This window comes from Pseudorca crassidens, chromosome 2, assembly GCF_039906515.1.
Source record: "Pseudorca crassidens isolate mPseCra1 chromosome 2, mPseCra1.hap1, whole genome shotgun sequence".
NCBI classification, from domain to species: Eukaryota; Metazoa; Chordata; class Mammalia; order Artiodactyla; family Delphinidae; genus Pseudorca; species Pseudorca crassidens.
In genome coordinates, this window is record NC_090297.1 from 162,747,720 (window position 1) to 162,768,312 (window position 20,593).

At 37.5% G+C, this 20,593-nt stretch overlaps 1 protein-coding gene across 2 annotated transcripts in view; it reads left to right on the plus strand.

Annotated features, from left to right (window-relative positions):
• The window catches only part of LIN9 (lin-9 DREAM MuvB core complex component), a 108,427-nt gene extending 88,597 nt beyond the window's left edge, over positions 1 to 19,830 (plus strand). The window contains exons 12-15 of one of the 2 annotated variants that reach the window (XM_067729620.1): positions 12,214 to 12,339; positions 16,937 to 17,116; positions 17,275 to 17,372; positions 17,867 to 19,820. In XM_067729620.1, coding sequence (XP_067585721.1) covers positions 12,214 to 12,339; positions 16,937 to 17,116; positions 17,275 to 17,372; positions 17,867 to 17,972 — 510 coding nt within the window. In that variant the 3' untranslated portion in view covers positions 17,973 to 19,820. Of the gene's footprint in view, positions 1 to 12,213; positions 12,340 to 16,936; positions 17,117 to 17,274; positions 17,373 to 17,866 lie in introns of both variants that reach the window. The other variant, XM_067729621.1, reaches the window with a different exon arrangement.
• Positions 19,831 to 20,593: the final 763 nt, after the last annotated feature.

A 20,593-nucleotide genomic window follows, 5' to 3' on the forward strand; every position in this document is an offset into this window, starting at 1 on the left:
CTCCTACCATATGATCCAGCAATTCCACTCCTGGTTATATATTCGAAGAAAACAAAAACAATAATTCAAAAAGATACATGCATTCCAATGTTCATAGCAGCATTATTTGCACTAGCCAAGATACAGAAGCAACCTAAGTGTCCATCAACAGATGAATGGATAAAGAAGATGTAGTCTGTACACATATACGTGCGCGTGCGCACACACACGCACAATGGAATATTACTTGGCGCGCACACACGCACAATGGAATATTACTTGGAATATTACATGTCACATGCTGCGGAGCAACTAAGCCCATGTGCCACAGCGACTGAGCCTGCATGCCACAACTACTGAGGCCCGTGTGCCTAGAGCCTGTGCTCTGCAAAAACAGAAGCCACCACAGTGAGAAGCCTGCGCACCACAACAAAGAGTAACCCCCATTCACCACAACTAGAGAAAGCCTGCACACAGCAACGAAGACCCAACATAGCCAAAAATAAAATAAATAAATAAAAATTTTTTAAAAAGAACATAGACTTGAAAAACACAGTTAACAAACTTGATCTCATTAGCATATATAGACAATTATACCTGCCAACTTCAGGATACCTATTATTTTCAAGCCCACATGGAATATTTACAAAAATTAATTGTAGGGCTTCCCTTGTGGCGCAGTGGTTGAGAGTCCGCCTGCCGATGCAGGGGACGCGGGTTCGTGCCCCGGTCCAGGAAGATCCCACATGCCGTGGAGTGGCTGGGCGCATGAGCCATGGCCGCTGAGCCTGCACGTCCGGAGCCTGTGCTCCACAACGGGAGAGGCCACAACAGTGAGAGGCCCGCGTACAGCACAAAAAAAAAAAAAAAAAAAAAAAAAAATTAATTGTATGCTGGTCCTAAATCAAATTTCAACAAATTGCAAAATGATTAGAATTCTCCAGAATAAGTTCTCTGATCACAGTGCAAATAAGCTTAGAAGTTAATAACAAAAGGGTACCAAGAAAAAAACTCATGCTTGAAAATTACAGAATGCAGTGCTAAATAAACCATAGATCAAAGAATGAATTATCAGGAAATAGAAAATGTTTTTAATTTAGTGGTATTGAAAATTACATATCAAAATCGTGGTATGCAGCCATGCCTATTTTAGAATAAAAAACATGTTTAAATTGAAGAAAGACTGGAAAATCAGTAAGTTAAGCACCTATCTCAAGACGTTAGAATAAGAACAATAAATTAAATCCAAAGAGAAAAATAATGAAATAGAAAACAAACCTAGGGACTTCCCTGGTGGTACAGTGGTTATTTCTCCTGCCAATGCAGGGGACACGGGTTCGATCCCTGGTCTGGGAAGATCCCACATGCCGCAGAGCAGCTAAGCCCGTGTGCCACAACTACTGAGCCTGTGCTCTAGAGCCTACAAGTCACAAGTACTGAGCCCGCATGCCACAACTACTGAAGCCCACGTGCCTAGAGCCCATGCTCCACAACAAGAGAAGCCACCGCAATGAGAAGCCTGCTCACCGCAACGAAGAGTAGCCCCCGCTCACTGCAACTAGAGAAAGCCCGCTTGCTGCAACTAGAGAAAGCCCGCATGCAGCAACAAAGACCCAACACAGCCCAAAATAAATAAATAAATTTTTTTTAAGAAAAAGGAAAACAAATCTAAAATAGGAGTGGACTTCCCTGGTGTTGCAGTGGTTAAGAATCCACCTGCCAATGCAGGGGACATGGGTTTGAGCCCTGGTCCAGGAAGATCCCACATGCAGCAGAGCAACTAAGCCCGTGCGCCACAACTACTGAGCCTGCGCTCTAGAGCGCGTGAGCCACAACTATTGAAGCCCATGCACCTAGAGCCCATGTTCCGCAGCAAGAGAAGCCACCACAATGATAAGCCCGTGCACCACAACGAAGAGTAGCCCGCGCTCGCCACAACTAGAGTAATGCCCGCACACAGCAACGAAGACCCAGCTCAGCCAAAAATAAATTAATTAATTTTTTTAAAAAAATGGAAGAAAGAAAGAGGGGACATCACAATATCACCTACAGACATGAATAAGATCTTGAGAGGATACTGTGTTACTGAATTTTGTGTGATTGAATTTTGTCCCCTCCAAATTCAGAAGTTGGTGCCTTAAGCCCAATATGACTGTATTTAGAGATAGGGCCTGTAAGGAGGTAATTTGGGTTAAATGAGGCCATAGGTTGGGGCTCAGATTAATAGGACTGGTGTCCTTATAAGAAGAGGGGAAGAGACACCAGAGATTTCTCATGTGTGCACAGAAGGAAGGCCATCTGAGGGCACAATGAGAAAACAGCCATCTACAAGCCAGGAAGAAAGTTCTCATCAGAAACCATCCCTGCCAGCACCTTGATCTTGAACTTACAGCCTTCAGAACTACAAAAAAATTTATTTCTGTTACTTAAGCCACCCAGTCCATGGTGTTCTGTTATAGCAGCCTGAGCAGACTAATACATATTATAAACAGCTACCTGTAAATATGTTTGAAAATTGAGATGGAGACAAATTCCTAGAAAAATACAACTTGCTAACATTGATATAATAAGAACTAGAAAGTCTGAATAAGCCTATCACTACCTTATAAATGAATCTGTAATTTAAAACTTGACCACAAAGATCCTACAACCCCAGATGAATTCTTCCATACCAGTGAATTCAACCAGGTGTTTACCATTACCATCAACTTTCAAAAACTTTTTCTAGAGAATAGGAAAAAAACAAGGAGTCTTTTCCAATTCATTTTGTAATGCTTGAATAATTTGATATCAGAACTTAACAAAGATACGACAAAAGAGAATAACTACTAGCCAATCTCATTCATGAATGTAGGTGACAGAATCCTAAACAAAATATTAAAAAATGGGAATTTGTTAGTATGTTTAAAAAGGTACATCAGGGCTTCCCTGGTGGCGCAGTGGTTGAGAGTCCGCCTGCCGATGCAGGGGACACGGGTTCGTGCCCCAGTCCGGGAAGATCCCACATGCCACGGAGCGGCTGGGCCCGTGAGCCATGGCCACTGAGCCTGCGCGTCCGGAGCCTGTGCTCCGCAACTCGAGAGGCCACAACAGTGAGAGGCCCGCATACTGCAATAACAAAACAAAAACAAAAAGGTACATCATCACAGCCAATAGATTTATTCCAGGAATGCAAGGAGAGTCTAACATTCAGAAATAAATAACTGAAGTCTAGAGCCACCGAAGATGATGATGGTCTCCACAGACAAATTATGAAAACAGAATATAAAGCCTGGAAGCTAGAATGATCTAGATATCCAGAAACTCCTCCATTAGTTAGATTTACAAGAAAATTTAATATGGATAGAATATTTCCTTTGGGATGGTAGATTCACAGAACATACCAGTGTTAAGCAAAATGTCATAATTCATATAGCATTAAAACATTACTTCAAGAACTAGGAGGTCTAATGATGTCCAAAGAAAATATGAAACTTCCACAGACATCCATAGAACAAACAGACAACAATTGATTTTAGAGGATCTCCAGCTTACTGTCTTCGTTATTACAGTGCAAAACACTCAAACATTTAATAAAACTATTCCAACTAGTAAACATGATATGGTCATTCATTGCTAATAAAATATTTAAAACATGTACACTCATTATGTTTTCAGACAACAGGAGGAAAATGTACCACTCTATTTTTTTTCTCATATCCAGGCACTGTCATTTAAACATAAACCTGGAATTCAGGTTTACAGGATAAGATCAAGGGAAGACGTATCAGAATGCTTTAGAATAAAACTGTTTCCAAAAGAAGAAAAAGCCTAAATCACATGCTTCCTTGGCAAAAGAGTTGAAATTTAAATTGTTTAAGGTAGCAGGTAAAATGAATGCTGTTGCTAATTGTGTTGATTTTTGAAGAGTTGCTAACTGCTAGTAGTATCAGAAGTATGTTCAGGATTATTTGATACCTGTATTCATTAAAAACAAATGGTGGAGCTTCCCTGGTGGCGCAGTGGTTGAGAGTCAGCCTGCCGATGCAGGGGACACGGGTTCGTGCCCCGGTCCGGGAAGATCCCACATGCCGCGGAGCAGCTGGGCCCGTGAGCCATGGCCGCTGAGCCTGCGCGTCCGGAGCCTGTGCTCCGCAACAGGAGAGGCCACAACAGTGAGAGGCCCGCGTAACGCAAAAAAAACAAAACAAAACAAATGGTGGAGAAGGATGGATTTCTATTCAGAGTAGCTCCTTTGTATAACATGCGATAAACATGATAATTATTTTGTTCATAAGCTTTGTTTAACAAACCATACCCTTAAGTTTAAGTGGAATCATCAAAAAGGAAATAGGTATATGGTATGTGATTTGAGATTAGTTTTAAAAAGTAAATAAAGTGTGGAAAGTATCTTTAGAGACTATGCCATTTCTATTATGTTGATGTAATATATGTACAGCCTTGTAGAGGTAGTAAAAATCAAGTTATATCCTTTAATCTTAACATACCTATTATTTATTCTGTTTTGTATATTATTTGTGAGTTGGAATTTTGCAGAGTATTTCAGGGACAAATACAGATTATTCAGTTAGTTTAATTCCTTCTTTGCAGAAGGAAGACTCCCAGGTATTGTAAGGAGATTTTGTTTTTAATATATCCAGAACTATTATTTTAAAAAACCTTCAGAAGTATAGCAATTCTTTCAGATTTATGGATTACAGATTTTCTTGGTATACATTTTTTCCTAATTTTCTGTGACACATCAGGTTAGTGACATTGAACTAATTTAATATTTATGTTAATCCCAAGTGATTTTAGCACTGACTAGGAGTAATTTTATCTACCCTATCCCTACCCAGCCTCTGCCCTAACAAATATTTAATTTTATTTAATTAATTTAACTTAATTTTGAAGCTGATAGCTAATTTCTGTTCTGTTTTTACCAAAATGACCTGAGTAGTTCACTATTTTTCATCTCAAAGAACTGGACATACTACTTTGTCCAGTATATTTTCTGATGGAATTTATTTAAAAAATGGAACATTGGTCTGATAAAGTCTCCTTTAATTTTGGAAAACTTAATTGTTTATTTAATACTTTACTCAGCAAAAGCAAACTACAGCCACAGTTGTCAAAATATGAAATTAGATGTTCAGACTTTCAATTTGTAAAGCAAAGGGAGGAAAATGATTTTAAAATACTTTAGTCACTTTTATGATACAACAAGGACAAATTTCTCAGCCATACACCTGAGAAGTTTTTATCAAGTTCATTCAGAGTTAAAGCTTTGAACTACCTTTTCTTGTCCAGATTACGTAGTATGTTAAAGTCAGCGAAAGTTTGTCTAAGCTTATTGACTTCAATATGCCTTTTCTATTTTGGATTATTAAAATATTTTTAAAATACATATACAAAGCATCCACATAGAAATTAATAGTGCATGTGGAATTTATTAAAATAGATTTGAATTGCCTCAACACTATTAGATATTGAACTAGCAGTCTCAGTCTCTAATAATTGCTTTTCCACTTTGGAAATTTGACTTGTCATACATGGACATTAATAATAATTCAAGAGTGGAAAAGGGGATATCCCTGAGAGTTCTGTCTTAACCATTTTTAAAACCATGTATTAGTGGCTTTGGAAAACTCTGAATACTATGTTCTCTGTACTCCTTCCCTCTCTCCATCCACCACTGTGAAAGTTGGTGTTTTCTTGCCCTGAATATGTTGTCAGAATTGTCATATCATGTTTGTTGGTCCTCTTTTATTTTTGAGATTATGCATCTCTGCAGAAATCTCCTTACTAGTTAACTAGTCCTGAAAGTAGAATACATCCAAGAAAAAAAAAAAAAAGTCCATTTTGTGTGCCACATTCAACCTGTATGTGACAACCTAAAGCAGCGGTCCCCAACCTTTTTGGCACCAGGGACTGGTTTTGTGGAAGACAGTTTTTCCCTGGACCAGGGGTGGGGGACGGGGGATGGTCTCAGGATGATTCAAGCACGTTACATTTATTGTACACTTTTTCTATTATTATTACATTGTAATAGATAATTAAATAATTATACAGCTCACCATAATGCAGACTCAATGGGAGCCCTGAGCTTGATTTCACTTGCCACTCACTGATAGGGTTTTGATATGAGTCTGCAAGCAATTGATTTATTATGGTCTCTGTGCAGTCAAACCTCTCTGCTAATGATGATCTGTATTTGCAGCCGCTCCCCAGCCCTGGCATCACCACCTCAGCTCCACCTCGGATCATCAGGCATTAGATTCTCATAAGCAGTGTGCAACCTAGATCCCTTGCGCACACAGTTCACAGTAGGGTTCGCACTCCTATGAGAATCTAACACTGCCACTGATCTGACAGGAGGCGGAGCTCAGGCGTTAATGTGAGCAATAGGGAGCGGCTGTAAATACAGATGAAGCTTGGCTCGCTTGCCTGCCACTCACCACTGCTGTGCAGCCTGGTTCCTAACAGGCAACGGACCAGTACCAGTCCATGGCCTGGGGGTTGGGGACCCCTGACCTAAAGCACATTTAGCTTGGATGTGCTTGGATGTGGATGAATGTCACAAACTTAATGTTAACCGAAAGAAGCCAGTAACAAAAGACTGCATATATTGTATGATTGTATTTTATATAAAGTTCAAAAACTCAACTATAATGTTTGATGTCAGGATAATGGTTACTTTGGAGAGAGATGAAAGAGAATTGATTGTAAGGTGACACATGGAGGGCTTCTGGGGTGCTAGCAATGTTCTGTTGTTTGATCTGGGTAGCTTTTTCCCATTATCATTTTGTTGAGGTATCACTGATGTACAATAAACTATACCTGTTTAAAATGTACAATTTGATGGGATATATTTGTGTGTGTATACATAGACATATGCGTCCATGAAACCATCACCACAAGCTAGATAACAAATATTTCTATGTTCTCCCTTCCCCCCACCAAATTTCCTAAGCCCTTTGTAATCCATCCCTCCCTCTACTTCAGGCTCCAGCAACTACTGATCTAATTTCTATCATTATAAATTCATTTGTATTTTCTAGAATTTTATATAAATGGAATCATACAGTATGTACTCTTTTTTTGCCTGGCTCTTTTCAATCAGTATAATGAGTTTTGATTCACCCTCTTGGTTGCACGTTTCAAAGTTCGCACAATATTGTTCCTTTTTATTGCTAAGTAGTATCTCTTTGTATGGCTGTAGCACAATTTGTTTATCCATCTGTCAATGGACATTTGAATTGTTTACTGTTTTTAGTTATTGCAAATGAACATTCATGTGTATATGCACAAAGGTGTGCATACAAGAATGTTTATTGCAGCATTGCTTGTAATAGCAAAAAAAAAAAAAGGTAGAAACAATATGTCCATCTAAACAGGAGTGGTTAAATAAATCATGGGACAGCCATTCTTCTGGAGCACTATGTAGTTCTTTTTTTTTTTTTTTTTAATAAATTTATTTATTTATTTTTTGGCTGTGTTGGGTCTTCGTTGCTATGCACGGGCTTTCTCTAGTTGCAGCGAACAGAGGCTACTCTTTGTTGCAGTGTGCGGGCTTCCCATTGCGGTGGCTTCTCTTTGTTGTGAGCACAGGCTCTAGGCACGCAGGCTGCAGTAGTTGTGACATGCGGGTTCGGTAGTTGCGGTTCGCGGGCTCTAGAGCACAGGCTCAGTAGTTGTGGCACACGGGCTTAGTTGCTCCATGGCATGTGGGATCTTCCTGGACCAGGGCTCGAACCCGTGTCCCATGCATTGGCAGACGGACTCTTAACCACTGCACCACCAGGGAAGTCCCACACTATGTAGTTCTTAAAAGCAACAAGCTAGATCTGTCTATATCAACATGGAAAGGTCTCTAAGACACATTAAGTAATTGGACAAATTGTGGAATAATATTTATAGTAGGATTTCATTTTTATAAAAAGCTATACAGGGCTTCCCTGGTGGTGCAGCAGTTGAGAGTCTGCCCGCCGATGCAGGGGACACGAGTTCTTGCCCCGGTCTCGGAAGATCCCACATGCTACGGAGCGGCTGGGCCCGTGAGCCATGGCCGCTGAGCCTGCGCGTCCAGAGCCTGTGCTCCACAACGGGAGAGGCCACAACAGTGAGAGGCCCGCGTACCATAAAACAAAAACAAAAACAGAAAAAAAAAAAAACAAAAAAAAGCTATACATATATGTGTATAAAATGCCTTGAGAAAGTGACTGGAAAGCTGCAGACCAAACTATTAATAATACTGTACTGCACATTAGAAAGTTGCTAAGAGAGTAAATCTTAAAAGTTCTCATCACAAGAAAAAAATTCTGTAACTGGTGATGGATGCTAACTGACTTATTGTAGTGATCATTTTGCAATATATACAAATATAGAATCGTTATGTTGTACACATGAAACTAATAGAATGTTGTATGTCAGTTGTACCTCAGCTTAAAAAATAATTACAAAATAAAAAATTTATTTATTTATTTATTTATTTATTTTGTGGTACGCGGGCCTCTCACTGTTGTGGCCTCTCCTGTCGCGGAGCACAGGCTCCAAACGCGCAGGCTCAGCGGCCATGGGTCACGGGCCCAGCCACTCCGCGGCATGTGGGATCTTCCTGGACCAGGGCACGAACCCGTGTCCCCTGCATCGGCAGGCGGACTCCCAACCACTGCACCACCAGGGAAGCCCCCAAAATAATTAATTTTTTAAATGACTTATCCCTTCCCTAATCTCCTTCTGACATTCTTTCCTTTCCTTCTCTTTCACTGCATCAGACCCAGTGGCGGAGGAATTGTTTTTTTTTTTTTTTTAACATCTTTATTGGAGTATAATTGCTTTACAATGGTGTGTTAGTTTCTGCTTTATAACAAAGTGAATCAGTTATACATATACATATGTTCCCATATCTCTTCCCTCTTGTGTCTCCCTCCCTCCCACCCTCCCTATCCCACCCCTCTAGGTGGTCACAAAGCACCGAGCTGATCTCCCTGTGCTATACGGCTGCTTCCCACTAGCTATCTATTTTATGTTTGGTAGTGTATATATGTCCATGCCACTCTCTCACTTTGTCACAGCTTACCCTTCCCCCCCCATATCCTCAAGTCCATTCTCTAGTAGGTCTGTGTCTTTATTCCTGTCTTACCCCTAGGTTCTTCATGACATTTTTTTTTCTTAGATTCCATATATATGTGTTAGCATACGGTATTTGTCTTTCTCTTTCTGACTTAGTTCACTCTGTATGAAAGTCTCTACATCCATCCACCTCACTACAAATAACTCAATTTCGTTTCTTTTTATGGCTGAGTAATATTCCATTGTATATATGTGCCACATCTTCTTTATGCATTCATCCAATGATGGACACTTAGGTTGCTTCCATCTCCTGGCTGTTGTAAATAGAGCTGCAGTGAACATTGTGGTACATTAGTCTTTTTGAATTATGGTTTTCTCAGGGTATATGCCCAGTAGTGGGGTTGCTGGGTCGTATGGTAGTTCTATTTGTAGTTTTTTAGGAACCTCCATACTGTTCTCCATAGTGGCTGTACCAATTCACATCCCCACCAGCAGTGCAATAGTGTTCCCTTTTCTCCACATCCTCTCCAGCATTTATTGTTTCTAGATTTTTTGATGATGGCCATTCTGACTGGTGTGAGATGATATCTCATTGTAGTTTATTTATTTATTTTGCGGTACGCAGGCCTCTCACTGTCGTGGCCTCTCCCGTTGCAGAGCACAGGCTCCGGACGCACAGGCTCAGCGGCCATGGCTCACGGGCCTAGCCACTCCGCGGCATGTGGGATCTTCCCAGAATAGGGCACAAACCCGTTTCCCCTGCATCGGCAGGTGGACTCTCAACCACTGCACCACCAGGGAAGCCCTCTCATTGTAGTTTTGATTTGCATTTCTCTAATGATTAATGATGTTGAGCATTCTTTCATGTATTTGTTGGCAATCTGTATATCTTCTTTGGAGAAATGTCTGTTTAGGTCTTCTGCCCATGTTTGGATTGGGTTGTTTGGTTTTTTGTTATTGAGCTGCATGAGCTGCTTGTAAATTTTGGAGATTAATCCTTTGTCAGTTGCTTCATTTTCAAATATTTTCTCCCATTCTGAGGGTTGTCTTTTGGTCTTGTTTATGGTTTCCTTTGCTGTGCAAAAGCTTTTAAGTTTCATTAGGTCCCATTTGTTTATCTTTGTTTTTATTTCCACTTCTATACTGCAAAGCTACAGTAATCAAGACAGTGGTACTGGCACAAAAACAGAAATATAGATCAATGGAACAGGATAGAAAGCCCAGAGATAAACCCACGCACATATGGTCACCTTATCTTTGATAAAGGAGGCAGGAATATACAGTGGAGAAAGGACAGCCTCTTCAATAAGTGGTGCTGGGAAAACTGGACAGGTACATGTAAAAGTATGAGATTAGATCACTCCCTAACACCATACACAAAAATAAGCTCAATATGGATTAAAGCCCTAAATGTAAGGCCAGAAACTATCAAACTATTAGAGGAAAACATAGGCAGAACACTGACATAAATCACAGCAAGATCCTTTTTGACCCACCTCTTAGAGAAGTGCCGGAGGAATTCTGACTGATGCAGTCTAGCTTCAGATCCAGTGTGCTTACCACTTATTGGCTGTGGTACATGGACGTCAGATTCCTCCATATGTAAAATGGGAATAATTATAGTACCCTTCTCATGGGATGGTTGTAAGGATTCAGTGAGATTCTGTTAAACACTAGAACAGTGCCTGGTACATTATTAATAGTGTGTGCTGTTAAGCAAAGCATTTAACTTTCCTGGACTTCAGTTTTCTCATCTGTAAAATGACAAGGCTGAACAAGATGATCTCTAAGGTTTCTGTTAGCTTAAACAATTACAATACTGTGATTTAGTGCTAGTGTAAGTAATTTATCCCTATCAGTCTAGGTATACTTTTCCCTTCTTAACTATACTTGTTTCCCTGGTACGTGATGATCTGCTTTCTCAGAAATCCTCTGAAAAAAGAAGTGTGGTTAAACTTGGCTTGACTGAAGACGTCTCATTGCAGCATTTGTAGCTGGAGCAGAATGGATAGTGTAGTTTATTGGAGGTGTTATGAAGAGAGGAAAGGAAATGGAATCCAAGTCCATTTACACTTACTGGTAGGAAGCAAATATGAAATGATAGCAGTGATGATAAGAGTTAATATTTACTGAACATTTTCTATGTGGAAGGCAATATACTGGCATATATTATTTCATTTAATCTTTACCATAATCTCATTAGGTAGATGTTCTTGTATCCCCATTTTGAAGATGAGGAAACAGGGGCACAGAGAAATTAAGGAACTTGCTTAAGGTCACACAGCTAGTACATAATGGAGTTGGAATTTGAACATATAATCTGATTCTAGCACCCATGCTTTTATCCATTGTGCTATATTGAATTGATTCCAGGTGGAGAATCAATTGAGATTTAGTAACTAGAACAGTTCAAATGAATATATATAATTTTTTACCAACTTTTTATTTTTAAAAATGATAGTTATTAAAAAGTTGAAAGATTTATATAACATATATATAGATTCAACAATTTTGCTTCATTTAATCTCTCTCATGCACTCTCTCTCTCTCTCTCTCTCTCTCTCTATATATATATATATATATATAGACACACACACACACACACACACACACACACACACACAAGATCTCTGTTTTTTAAAAGGTAAATGACAGGGACTTCCGTGGTGGCACAGTGGTTAAGAATCCACCTGCCAATGCAGGGGACACGGATTTGATCCCTGGTCTGGGAAGATCCCACATGCCGCGGGGCAACTAAGCCCATGTGCCACAACTACTGAGCCTGCATGCCACAACTACTGAAGCCTGCACGCCTAGAGCCCATGCTCCGCAACAAGAGAAGCCACTGCAGTGAGAAGCCCGCGCACCACAACAAAGAGTAGCCCCTGCTCGCCGCAATTAGAGAAAGCCCGCGCACAGCAACAAGGACCCAACGCAGCCAAAAATAAATAAATAAATATATTTTTTAAAAAAAAGAGTAAATGACAGGCATCATGACACTCCTAAGAACCATCTCCTAAATAGCAATAATACCATTATCACATTTAAGAAGTATAACATTGAGTACAGACTGTTTTAATTACTTTTAGTCTATTTTGAGTAAGTCCAATGTCCTGTTAGAAATTGAAATCACATTGTTAAAAAAATTTATCAAAATCTGACCTTTTTTTTTCTTCTCAGAAATCATATTCCATGCCCATTGGCATTGAATTTCAGCGGAGATATGCAACAATTGTTCTAGAGCTTGAACAACTGAACAAGGACCTAAACAAAGTTTTACATAAAGTTCAACAGTACTGCTATGAGGTAGGTAATTTGTATGAATTTCCCTTGAGGGGATTGTGACCTCCAGTCTTTCTTTTTTTTTTCCACTCTTATCTGAAGCTTAATACTGTTACATCACATTTTAGGAAATCCAAATTAAGCCAAGATCCTGTAGCAGAACCATATTTTATATATATTTCTATTCCTTACAGCATCAGTATTGAAGAGTGCTTTATACACAGTGAGCTATCAATTCTGTTGGTTTTCTGTTTGTTTGAATTACAAATGATTATATTATAGCTCTCCTGAAATTTAGAAACATCCAGAAAAATAATTTCTTTTAATTCCACTACCCCAAAGACTATATTTTGGTTTACTTCCTCCTAATTTTTTCTTTTTTTTACCATACATGCTTTTTCTCACAAAGTTATGATTATGCTGTGTATATAATTTTGTTTGTTCCTTTTTAAACTTTATATTTGGGAATTCCCTGGTTCAAACTCCGTGTTTTCACTGCCGAGGGCCCAGGTTCAATCCCTGGTCAGGGAACTAAGATCCCGCAAGCCATGCGGCGTGGCCAAAACAATTTAAAAAATAAATAAAAATTAAAAAAATAAACTTTACATTGAACTATAGATTCTTGAAGTTCAGTCACATAGATTATAGGGTTATTTGTGAATTATCATTATTGTTATCATTATCATGCACATATAATTACATATATGAAGGTGGTTCAACAGGTTCACCTAAAATTTGAGTTTCTTACTGAAAGGTAAGAATTAGATGATTGTGATGAGTTTAGTGTGCTCCTGCATTTGCTTTCTTAGAGGCTGTATATTTCCAATAAAGCCACTCTTATTTTTTTTTTCAAGTATAGTTGATTTACAATGTTTCAGGTGTACAGCAAAGTAATTCAGATACATATATATATATATATATATGTATCTGAATTTTATATATATAATTATATATATTCTTTTTCAGATTCTTTTCCATTATAGGTTATTACAAGATATTGACTGTAGTTCCCTGTGCTATACAGTAGGTCCTTACTGTTTATCTGTTTTATATATGGTAGTGTATATCTATTAATCCCAAATTCCTAATTTATCCTTCCCCCACCCCTTGGGAAACCCTTTGGTAACCCTTTATATGTCCCCTTTTCTGTGTCTGTGAGTCTGTTTCTGTTTTGTAAATAAGTTTATTTATATCATTTTTAAATCTTTTTTTGGTATCATTTTTTTAGATTCCATGTTTAAGTGATATCATATGATCTTTGTCTTTATCTGTCTGACTTACTTCACTTATGATTATCTCTAGGTCCATCCATGTTGCTGCAAATGGCATTATTGCATTCTTTTTTATGGCTGAGTTATATTCCATTGTATGTATGTACCACATCTTCTTGTTTTGTTCTGTTTTGTTTTTTTCTTATATTATACCACATCTTCTTTATCCATTCATCTGCTGATGGACATTTAGGTTGTTTCCATGTCTTGGCTGTTGTAAATAGTGCTGCTGTGAACATTGGGGTGCATGTATCTTTTTGAATTAGAGTTTTCATCTTTTCTGGATATATGCCCAGGAGTGGGATTGCTGGATCAAAATGGTAACTCTATTTTTAGTTTTTTAAGGAACCTCCATACCATTCTCCATACTAGCTGTACCAATTTATATTCTCACCAACAGTGTCTGAGGGTACCCCTTTCTCCACACCCGCTCCAGCACTTACTATTTATAGAATTTTTGATGATGGCCATTCTGACCAGTGTGAGGTGATACCTCATTGTAGTTTTGATTTGCATTTCTCTAATAATTAGAAATATGGAGCATCTTTTCATGTTCCTGTTGGCCACCTGAATGTCGTCTTTGGAGAAATTGTCTCTTTAGATCTTCTGCCCATGTTTTTATTGGGTTGTTTGCTTTTTGATATTGAGCTGTATAAGCTGTTTGTATATTTTGGAAATTAATCCCTTGTTGGTTGCATTGTTTGCAAATATTTTCTCCCATTCAGTAGGTTGTCTTTTTGTTTTATTTAGTTTCTTTTGCTGTGCAAAAGCTCTTAAGTTTAATTAGGTCCCATTTGTTTATTTTGCTTTTGTTTCCATTACTGTAGGAGGATCCAAAAAAATATTGCTGCAATTTATGTCAAAGAGTGTTCTGCCTATGTTTTCCTCTAGGAGTTTTATAGTATCTGGTCTTACATTTAGGTCTTTAATTCATTTTGAGTTTATTTTTGTATATGGTGTTAGAGAATGTTCTAATTTCGTTATTTTACATGTAGCTGTCCATTTTTCCCAGCACCATTTATTGAAGAGACTGCCTTTTCTCAATTGTATATTCTTGCCTCTTTGTTGTAAATTAATTGACCATAAGTGCATGGGTTTATTTAAAGCCGTCTCTATTTGTGATATCAGATTCTTAAATAGTTTTTTATGACACTAGCCTCATAGATAAGTCCCAAAGATCTGCCATTGGTGATGTTATCAATCCACTTGAATAGAACTGAGGGAAATGAACTGTGATTACCTGTATCTAAACTCTGAGTATATTTTGCTCATTCCTTTAGCCATCCATTATCATTTATTTTTATTTTCCGGGTAATTGTCATTTACCTACTAGCAATATGTGTGTCCTAGCAAATAGAGTTCTCCCCATGGACTAGCAACCATCCACAAGAGGTGCAAACCAAGCAGTCCAAGATAACATATAACAAAACATGCAGAAGTGGATTGCTCACTAGTCTTTTTGTATCTCATTATGTACGCAAGGCCATATGTGATAGGCTCATTTCCTAATGGAGTAAAATGATTTAATTTTCACAAAGTTCTTACGGAAGTACAATATTGATTTTAAAATAAGAACAAGCAAGTCTACTTCTAAATATATACCAAATATATGTGGATGTGTATTTACCAAAAGATATACACTAGAATATACATAGCATCACTGTTCATTATAGCCAGAAATTAGTAATTACCCAAATACCCATCAATACTAGAATGAATCAGTAAACTGACATATAATATACAATGGAATTCTCAGCAATAAGAATGAATGAACTCTGGGACTTCCCTGGCGGTCCAGTGGTTAAGACTTTGCCTTCCAGTGCAGGGGGTGCAGGTTCGACCCCTGGTCAGGGAGCTAAGATCCCACGTGCCTTGCAGCCAAAAAACCAAAACATAAAACAAAAGCAATACTGTAACAGACTCAATAAAGACTTCTTTAAAAAAATAGTTCACATCAAAAAAAAATCTTAGAAAAAAAAATGAATGAATGAACTCAACTACTCACAACACTATGGATGAACTCACACATATGTGAACATATTTGTTCATATGTAAATATTGAACAGATAAAGTCAGACACAAAAGAATATATAATGCATGATTCCATTTATGTAAAAGTCAAAAGCCAGCAAAAGCCAACATACAATACTAGAAGTCGGGATGGTGGTTACCCTTGGAGTATTATACTGGAAGATGACAGTTGGTCTCTGAGGGGCTGGTGATGTTCCATTTTAATCTCGATGCTGATTTCTCATGTTTGATCTGTGAAAATTCATTAACCCATACACTTTAGGATTTGTATCCTTTTATATGTTTATGTATACTTCAATTTAAAAAAAACTTTTAAGTGTTAGAAGACAAGGTTCTTCACTGCAGTGTTACTGATAATCGCAAAATATTAGAAAAAACCTAAATGCCCATACATAGGGAGTTGGCTAAACTTATGGCACGTCCCATGGTGGAGCAGTGTGCTGCTCCAAGAATGACCAAGGAAGCTCTCTGGGATGATTAGGAGGCACATGGCTACCTTAACCGAGGTGACCAGAGATAACAGCAGCAGTAGTGGCACAGATAAACATCATGCGCCTCCTGATCACCATGCACTGACAAGAACTCAACATCACTTTCGTGGTGTTCCTGCCAAAGGTGTATAACCTTAGTCTAATCAAAAGGAAACAGACGGACCCACACTGAGGGATATTATGCAAAATAATTGGCTGGTGCTGTTCAAAAATATCAAGGTCATGAAAGACCGAGGAACTGTTCCAGAGTAAAGAAGTCTAGAGAAACAGGACAACCAAACGTTTTCAGGGGGAAAACGAGCTATGTGTTGGGACAGTTGATGAAGTCTGAATATAGACTGTTAGAAAATGGCGTTATAAATAGTGCTAAATTCCTGATTGTGATCACTGCACTGTGATTATGTAAGAGAATATCCTTGGACTTAGGAAATACAAACTGGAGTATTTAGGGGTAAAGAGGCACAGTGTTTGCAACTTATTCTCAAATAGTTAAGAGAAAAAAAATTATATACAGACAGAGAAAGATCAAATGTTAAGTCAAACAGTAAACCATAAGCAGTTAGTGAATCTGGGTAAAAGGTTATCAAGAGTTTTTTGTTCTATTCTTTTTTAGAAGTTTTAAAGTATCTCAAAATTAAAAGTTACCAAAAATATAAAACAAATCAGAAAAAAAATAGAGGAGAAAAAACCTCTAAGGTAAGAGTGAGCATCATTTTTGTTATAAATGCTAGATTTATAAAAATCTTAACCTGAAAACAGGGCACAAACACACAGAAATTATCATGGCCTTATGAATGTACATTTTATGTTTTAATCATCTGTATTCAGCTTGCTCCAGACCAAGGGCTCCAGCCTGCAGATCAGCCGACAGATATGAGACGAAGGTGTGAGGAAGAAGCACAGGAAATTGTTCGGCATGCAAATTCCTCTACAGGACAGCCCTGTGTTGAAAATGAAAATCTGACAGACTTAATCTCCAGGCTTACAGCTATTTTATTACAAATTAAGGTAAATTTCGGAGAACTTTTCGGAGAAAATATTAAGAATATTTTCTTAACTTTGACACCTAAACAAACTATGCTAATTTGTTGCTAAAAAATTAAACAGGGTGTTTGTCTGTATCTAAACTATAATTCAATTAAATTTTGAAATATTTTTTCCTTTAGTGTCTGGCAGAAGGAGGAGACCTGAATTCCTTTGAATTTAAATCACTTACAGATTCATTAAATGATATCAAGAGTACAATAGATGCTTCTAATATCAGGTAATTCATTAGATGTATTCTAATTATTTTTATATTAAATTCATAGTGATTTCCAGTATAAGCTTTAAGACTTTTACATATTTATGAAGTATTCATATGATTTTTATCCTTGAAATAAATTGTAAACGAGCTTTTCGGTTATATCCAGTCTATTGACAGAGTAGAATTTTCAGACGGATTTTTTTATACAAAGGAATCAGAAGACATATAATATTTAGGTTTGGGTTTAGTATGGATTTCAACTTAGAAGTCTTCCCCAAAGAGAGATTCGTCCTCTCTTTCCAGTACTCCTGTGGCTTCTTTGCTTCTTTCAAATATACTTTTTCAATTACTACTGAAGTAGAATTATGGCTAATGTAAAGGGAAGATTTCTTACTTACCTGGGGTCATTATCTTAGCTATTTCCTAACAGCAATTCAGCTCTACCTTTTTTAAAAATTGTTTTTCTTCATTTTGTGAGATAATGTAGTTAACCATGTTTCTTCTTTCTTTAGTTGCTTTCAGAATAATGTAGAAATTCATGTTGCACATATTCAGAGTGGCCTGAGCCAGATGGGAAACTTACATGCCTTTGCAGCAAATAACACCAACAGAGACTGAATAGAAGATTTAATTATTCCAACTGCATAGGACATTGTTTTTGAGAAGTTCTCTTCCTTTATATAGGCTTCCAACACCAAATAACCTAACTGCTGGAAAACAAGGGAAATTTAAATCTCCAAATAAGGCATTTTAATATACTGTACTGCTTCTTAAACCAGCATTGCTGACCAGCATTATATTTATTTTTCTTTTATTATTCAGCTGCAGTAGCACTGCTTATGTTACATATGTTTATTAGCAAGTACTTTTAAACTGAAAATGTCTGAACATAATATAATTTCATGGAAGAATATGTTGACCATCTTTTTAACGTGCATGAATTCAACCCAACCCATGCAGACAACTACTGCAATGGAGAACGTGAAGAAACATGGTCTTTTTGTGCATTATGCATGGCAATGTGGAAATTCCATCTAGAAAATTACAACTCCAGTTCATTTAGTTGATCACCACCTCAGTCTTCAAAAGATAACATCATGAGATATGGGAAGTCCTCATTTTTAGGAAGCCACTGGAATATAGGTGGGAAATACGGACTTTACAAGTATATATGATAATATACTTGCAATGTGACATGGTTCTATAGATCATTTTATAATAATAAATATTTTAATTTATCATAATTTATAAAAGAAACCTTTGTTGTTTGTCTGTTGAAAGAAAATGAAGGAGCAGGAAAGAAACATTACTGCAAGATGCTTAATTTCAGCAAATGGATTTGGCATGTCTCTTCCCGTCAATTCAGGGGAAGATGTGCTGTTGTTATGGGATTTATTTTTTAAAAGAAAAAGACTGATAACACACTATTTTCATATTTTTTGTTTATTTGCACAACTCTTGAACCAGATTACTGGTTAAAATCCAACAGTTACACAATTTTTAAAGTAAAAAGATTTTATAAGGAAAACAAATATAATAGCCAGTGCTAGGAAGAGGAGAAAAAGGTTTGTATTTGGTTGTGGGCTTTTTTGGTTTTTGGTTTTTTAAGGAAAACCCTGCCTAAGATGTTAATCTTGTAAAAAGTGTGTATTTGGAATTTTCTCTGTTTTAATATAGAATATTATAAAGTCAAAATAAAATGAATTGTTTTCAGATTTGGGGTTTAAGATATAGCTGTAGAAGTGACTTTGATTCTTTTAGATGTCTCATAAAATGAGACTTTTTATATGTTAATGTATAATAAAACTGAAACAAGATTATTTTCCATTTGAAATTTTTGTATAGTTTAAAAATGCTTCCATATTCTTTGTTGGTATTGTGCCACTGCAGAACTTTAGTGCAGAGTTTATATTTAGCTAAACTGTTATGTTAATTAAGAAATGCATAAATCTTTTATTCTTAATATTTGTAATTCTAAATAAATTGATCTATGAAAATTAATATGATCTACATTTTCATTTAATTAATACAAGTTGATAAGTATTCCATTTAAAAAGTTTTTAAAAATTATCATTTCCACTAAATTATATTTTTAGGAAAAACGGTACAGATTAATTACCAAGTCATTTTGAATTAAAATATCATTAGGGTTTTTTTTCCCATCACTGTGGAAAACACTAAGCAAGTAAGTTACTTGGCTTACTATATAGACCTAGAGAAGGGTTTATTTTTATTTTTATTTTTATTTTTTTGCGGTACACGGGCCTCTCACCGTTGTGGCCTCTCCCGTTGCGGAGCACAGGCTCCGGACGCACAGGCTCAGCGGCCATGGCTTACGGGCCCAGCCGCTCTGCGGCACGTGGGATCTTCCCGGACCGGGGCACGAACCCGTGTCCCCTGCATCGGCAGGCAGACTCTCAGCCACTGCGCCACCAGGGAAGCCCAAGGGTTTATTTTTTAATATATTCTGCCTAGACTTAGGTAAGCATTTTTTACATTTTTTCTTTTACATTTCTTAAGGCTAACTTGTCACACTTAAATTATACCTCGTCATCGTAAAGCAATTATACTCCAATAAAGATGTTAAAAAAATAATAAAATAAATTATATATGATTTTGCACATATTTAATTAAGCATTGTCCGTGTCTTTCAGTGCCATCATGTGTTGATGGCAAGAACTGTGCCTAAGAATATATTTGAATTTTATTTTTATGTAAGGAAGAAGAAATCTATATAATTCAAAGTAGTCATTTGGGGTCAGCTGTACATTCATTTAAATGATGCTGCCACTGCCTAACACATTTTTGGAGCTCCAAAGAAAACTATCAAAGCCAGATTGAGTGAGCAAGCAAGCACATCAGGTGTTAACGCAGATTTGGTTCTGAATTACTGTTAGTTCCTAAAATCAGATTCACTTGCTACCGTTGAGAATCTACAAAAAACTTGCCAATTAAAAATTTTTTTCCCTTGAATTCATGCACTTCTCTCCATCTACGCTATCACCAGTACTCTTAGCCAAGCTGCCATCATCACTAGCCTGGAACACAGCAGTCATTTCCTGACTTATCTCCCGGTATCCACTCAGCTCTCCTCAGATGCAGCCAGAGCAATACTCTTAGAACACAGGACTGGTCACGTTATCCCCATGTGAAGTCTTACGGCTGTCGGGACAATTTCAGAAGTCTCTTACAAGACCTACACAGCCAGGCATGATCTAGCCTCCCCTACAATTTCTCCA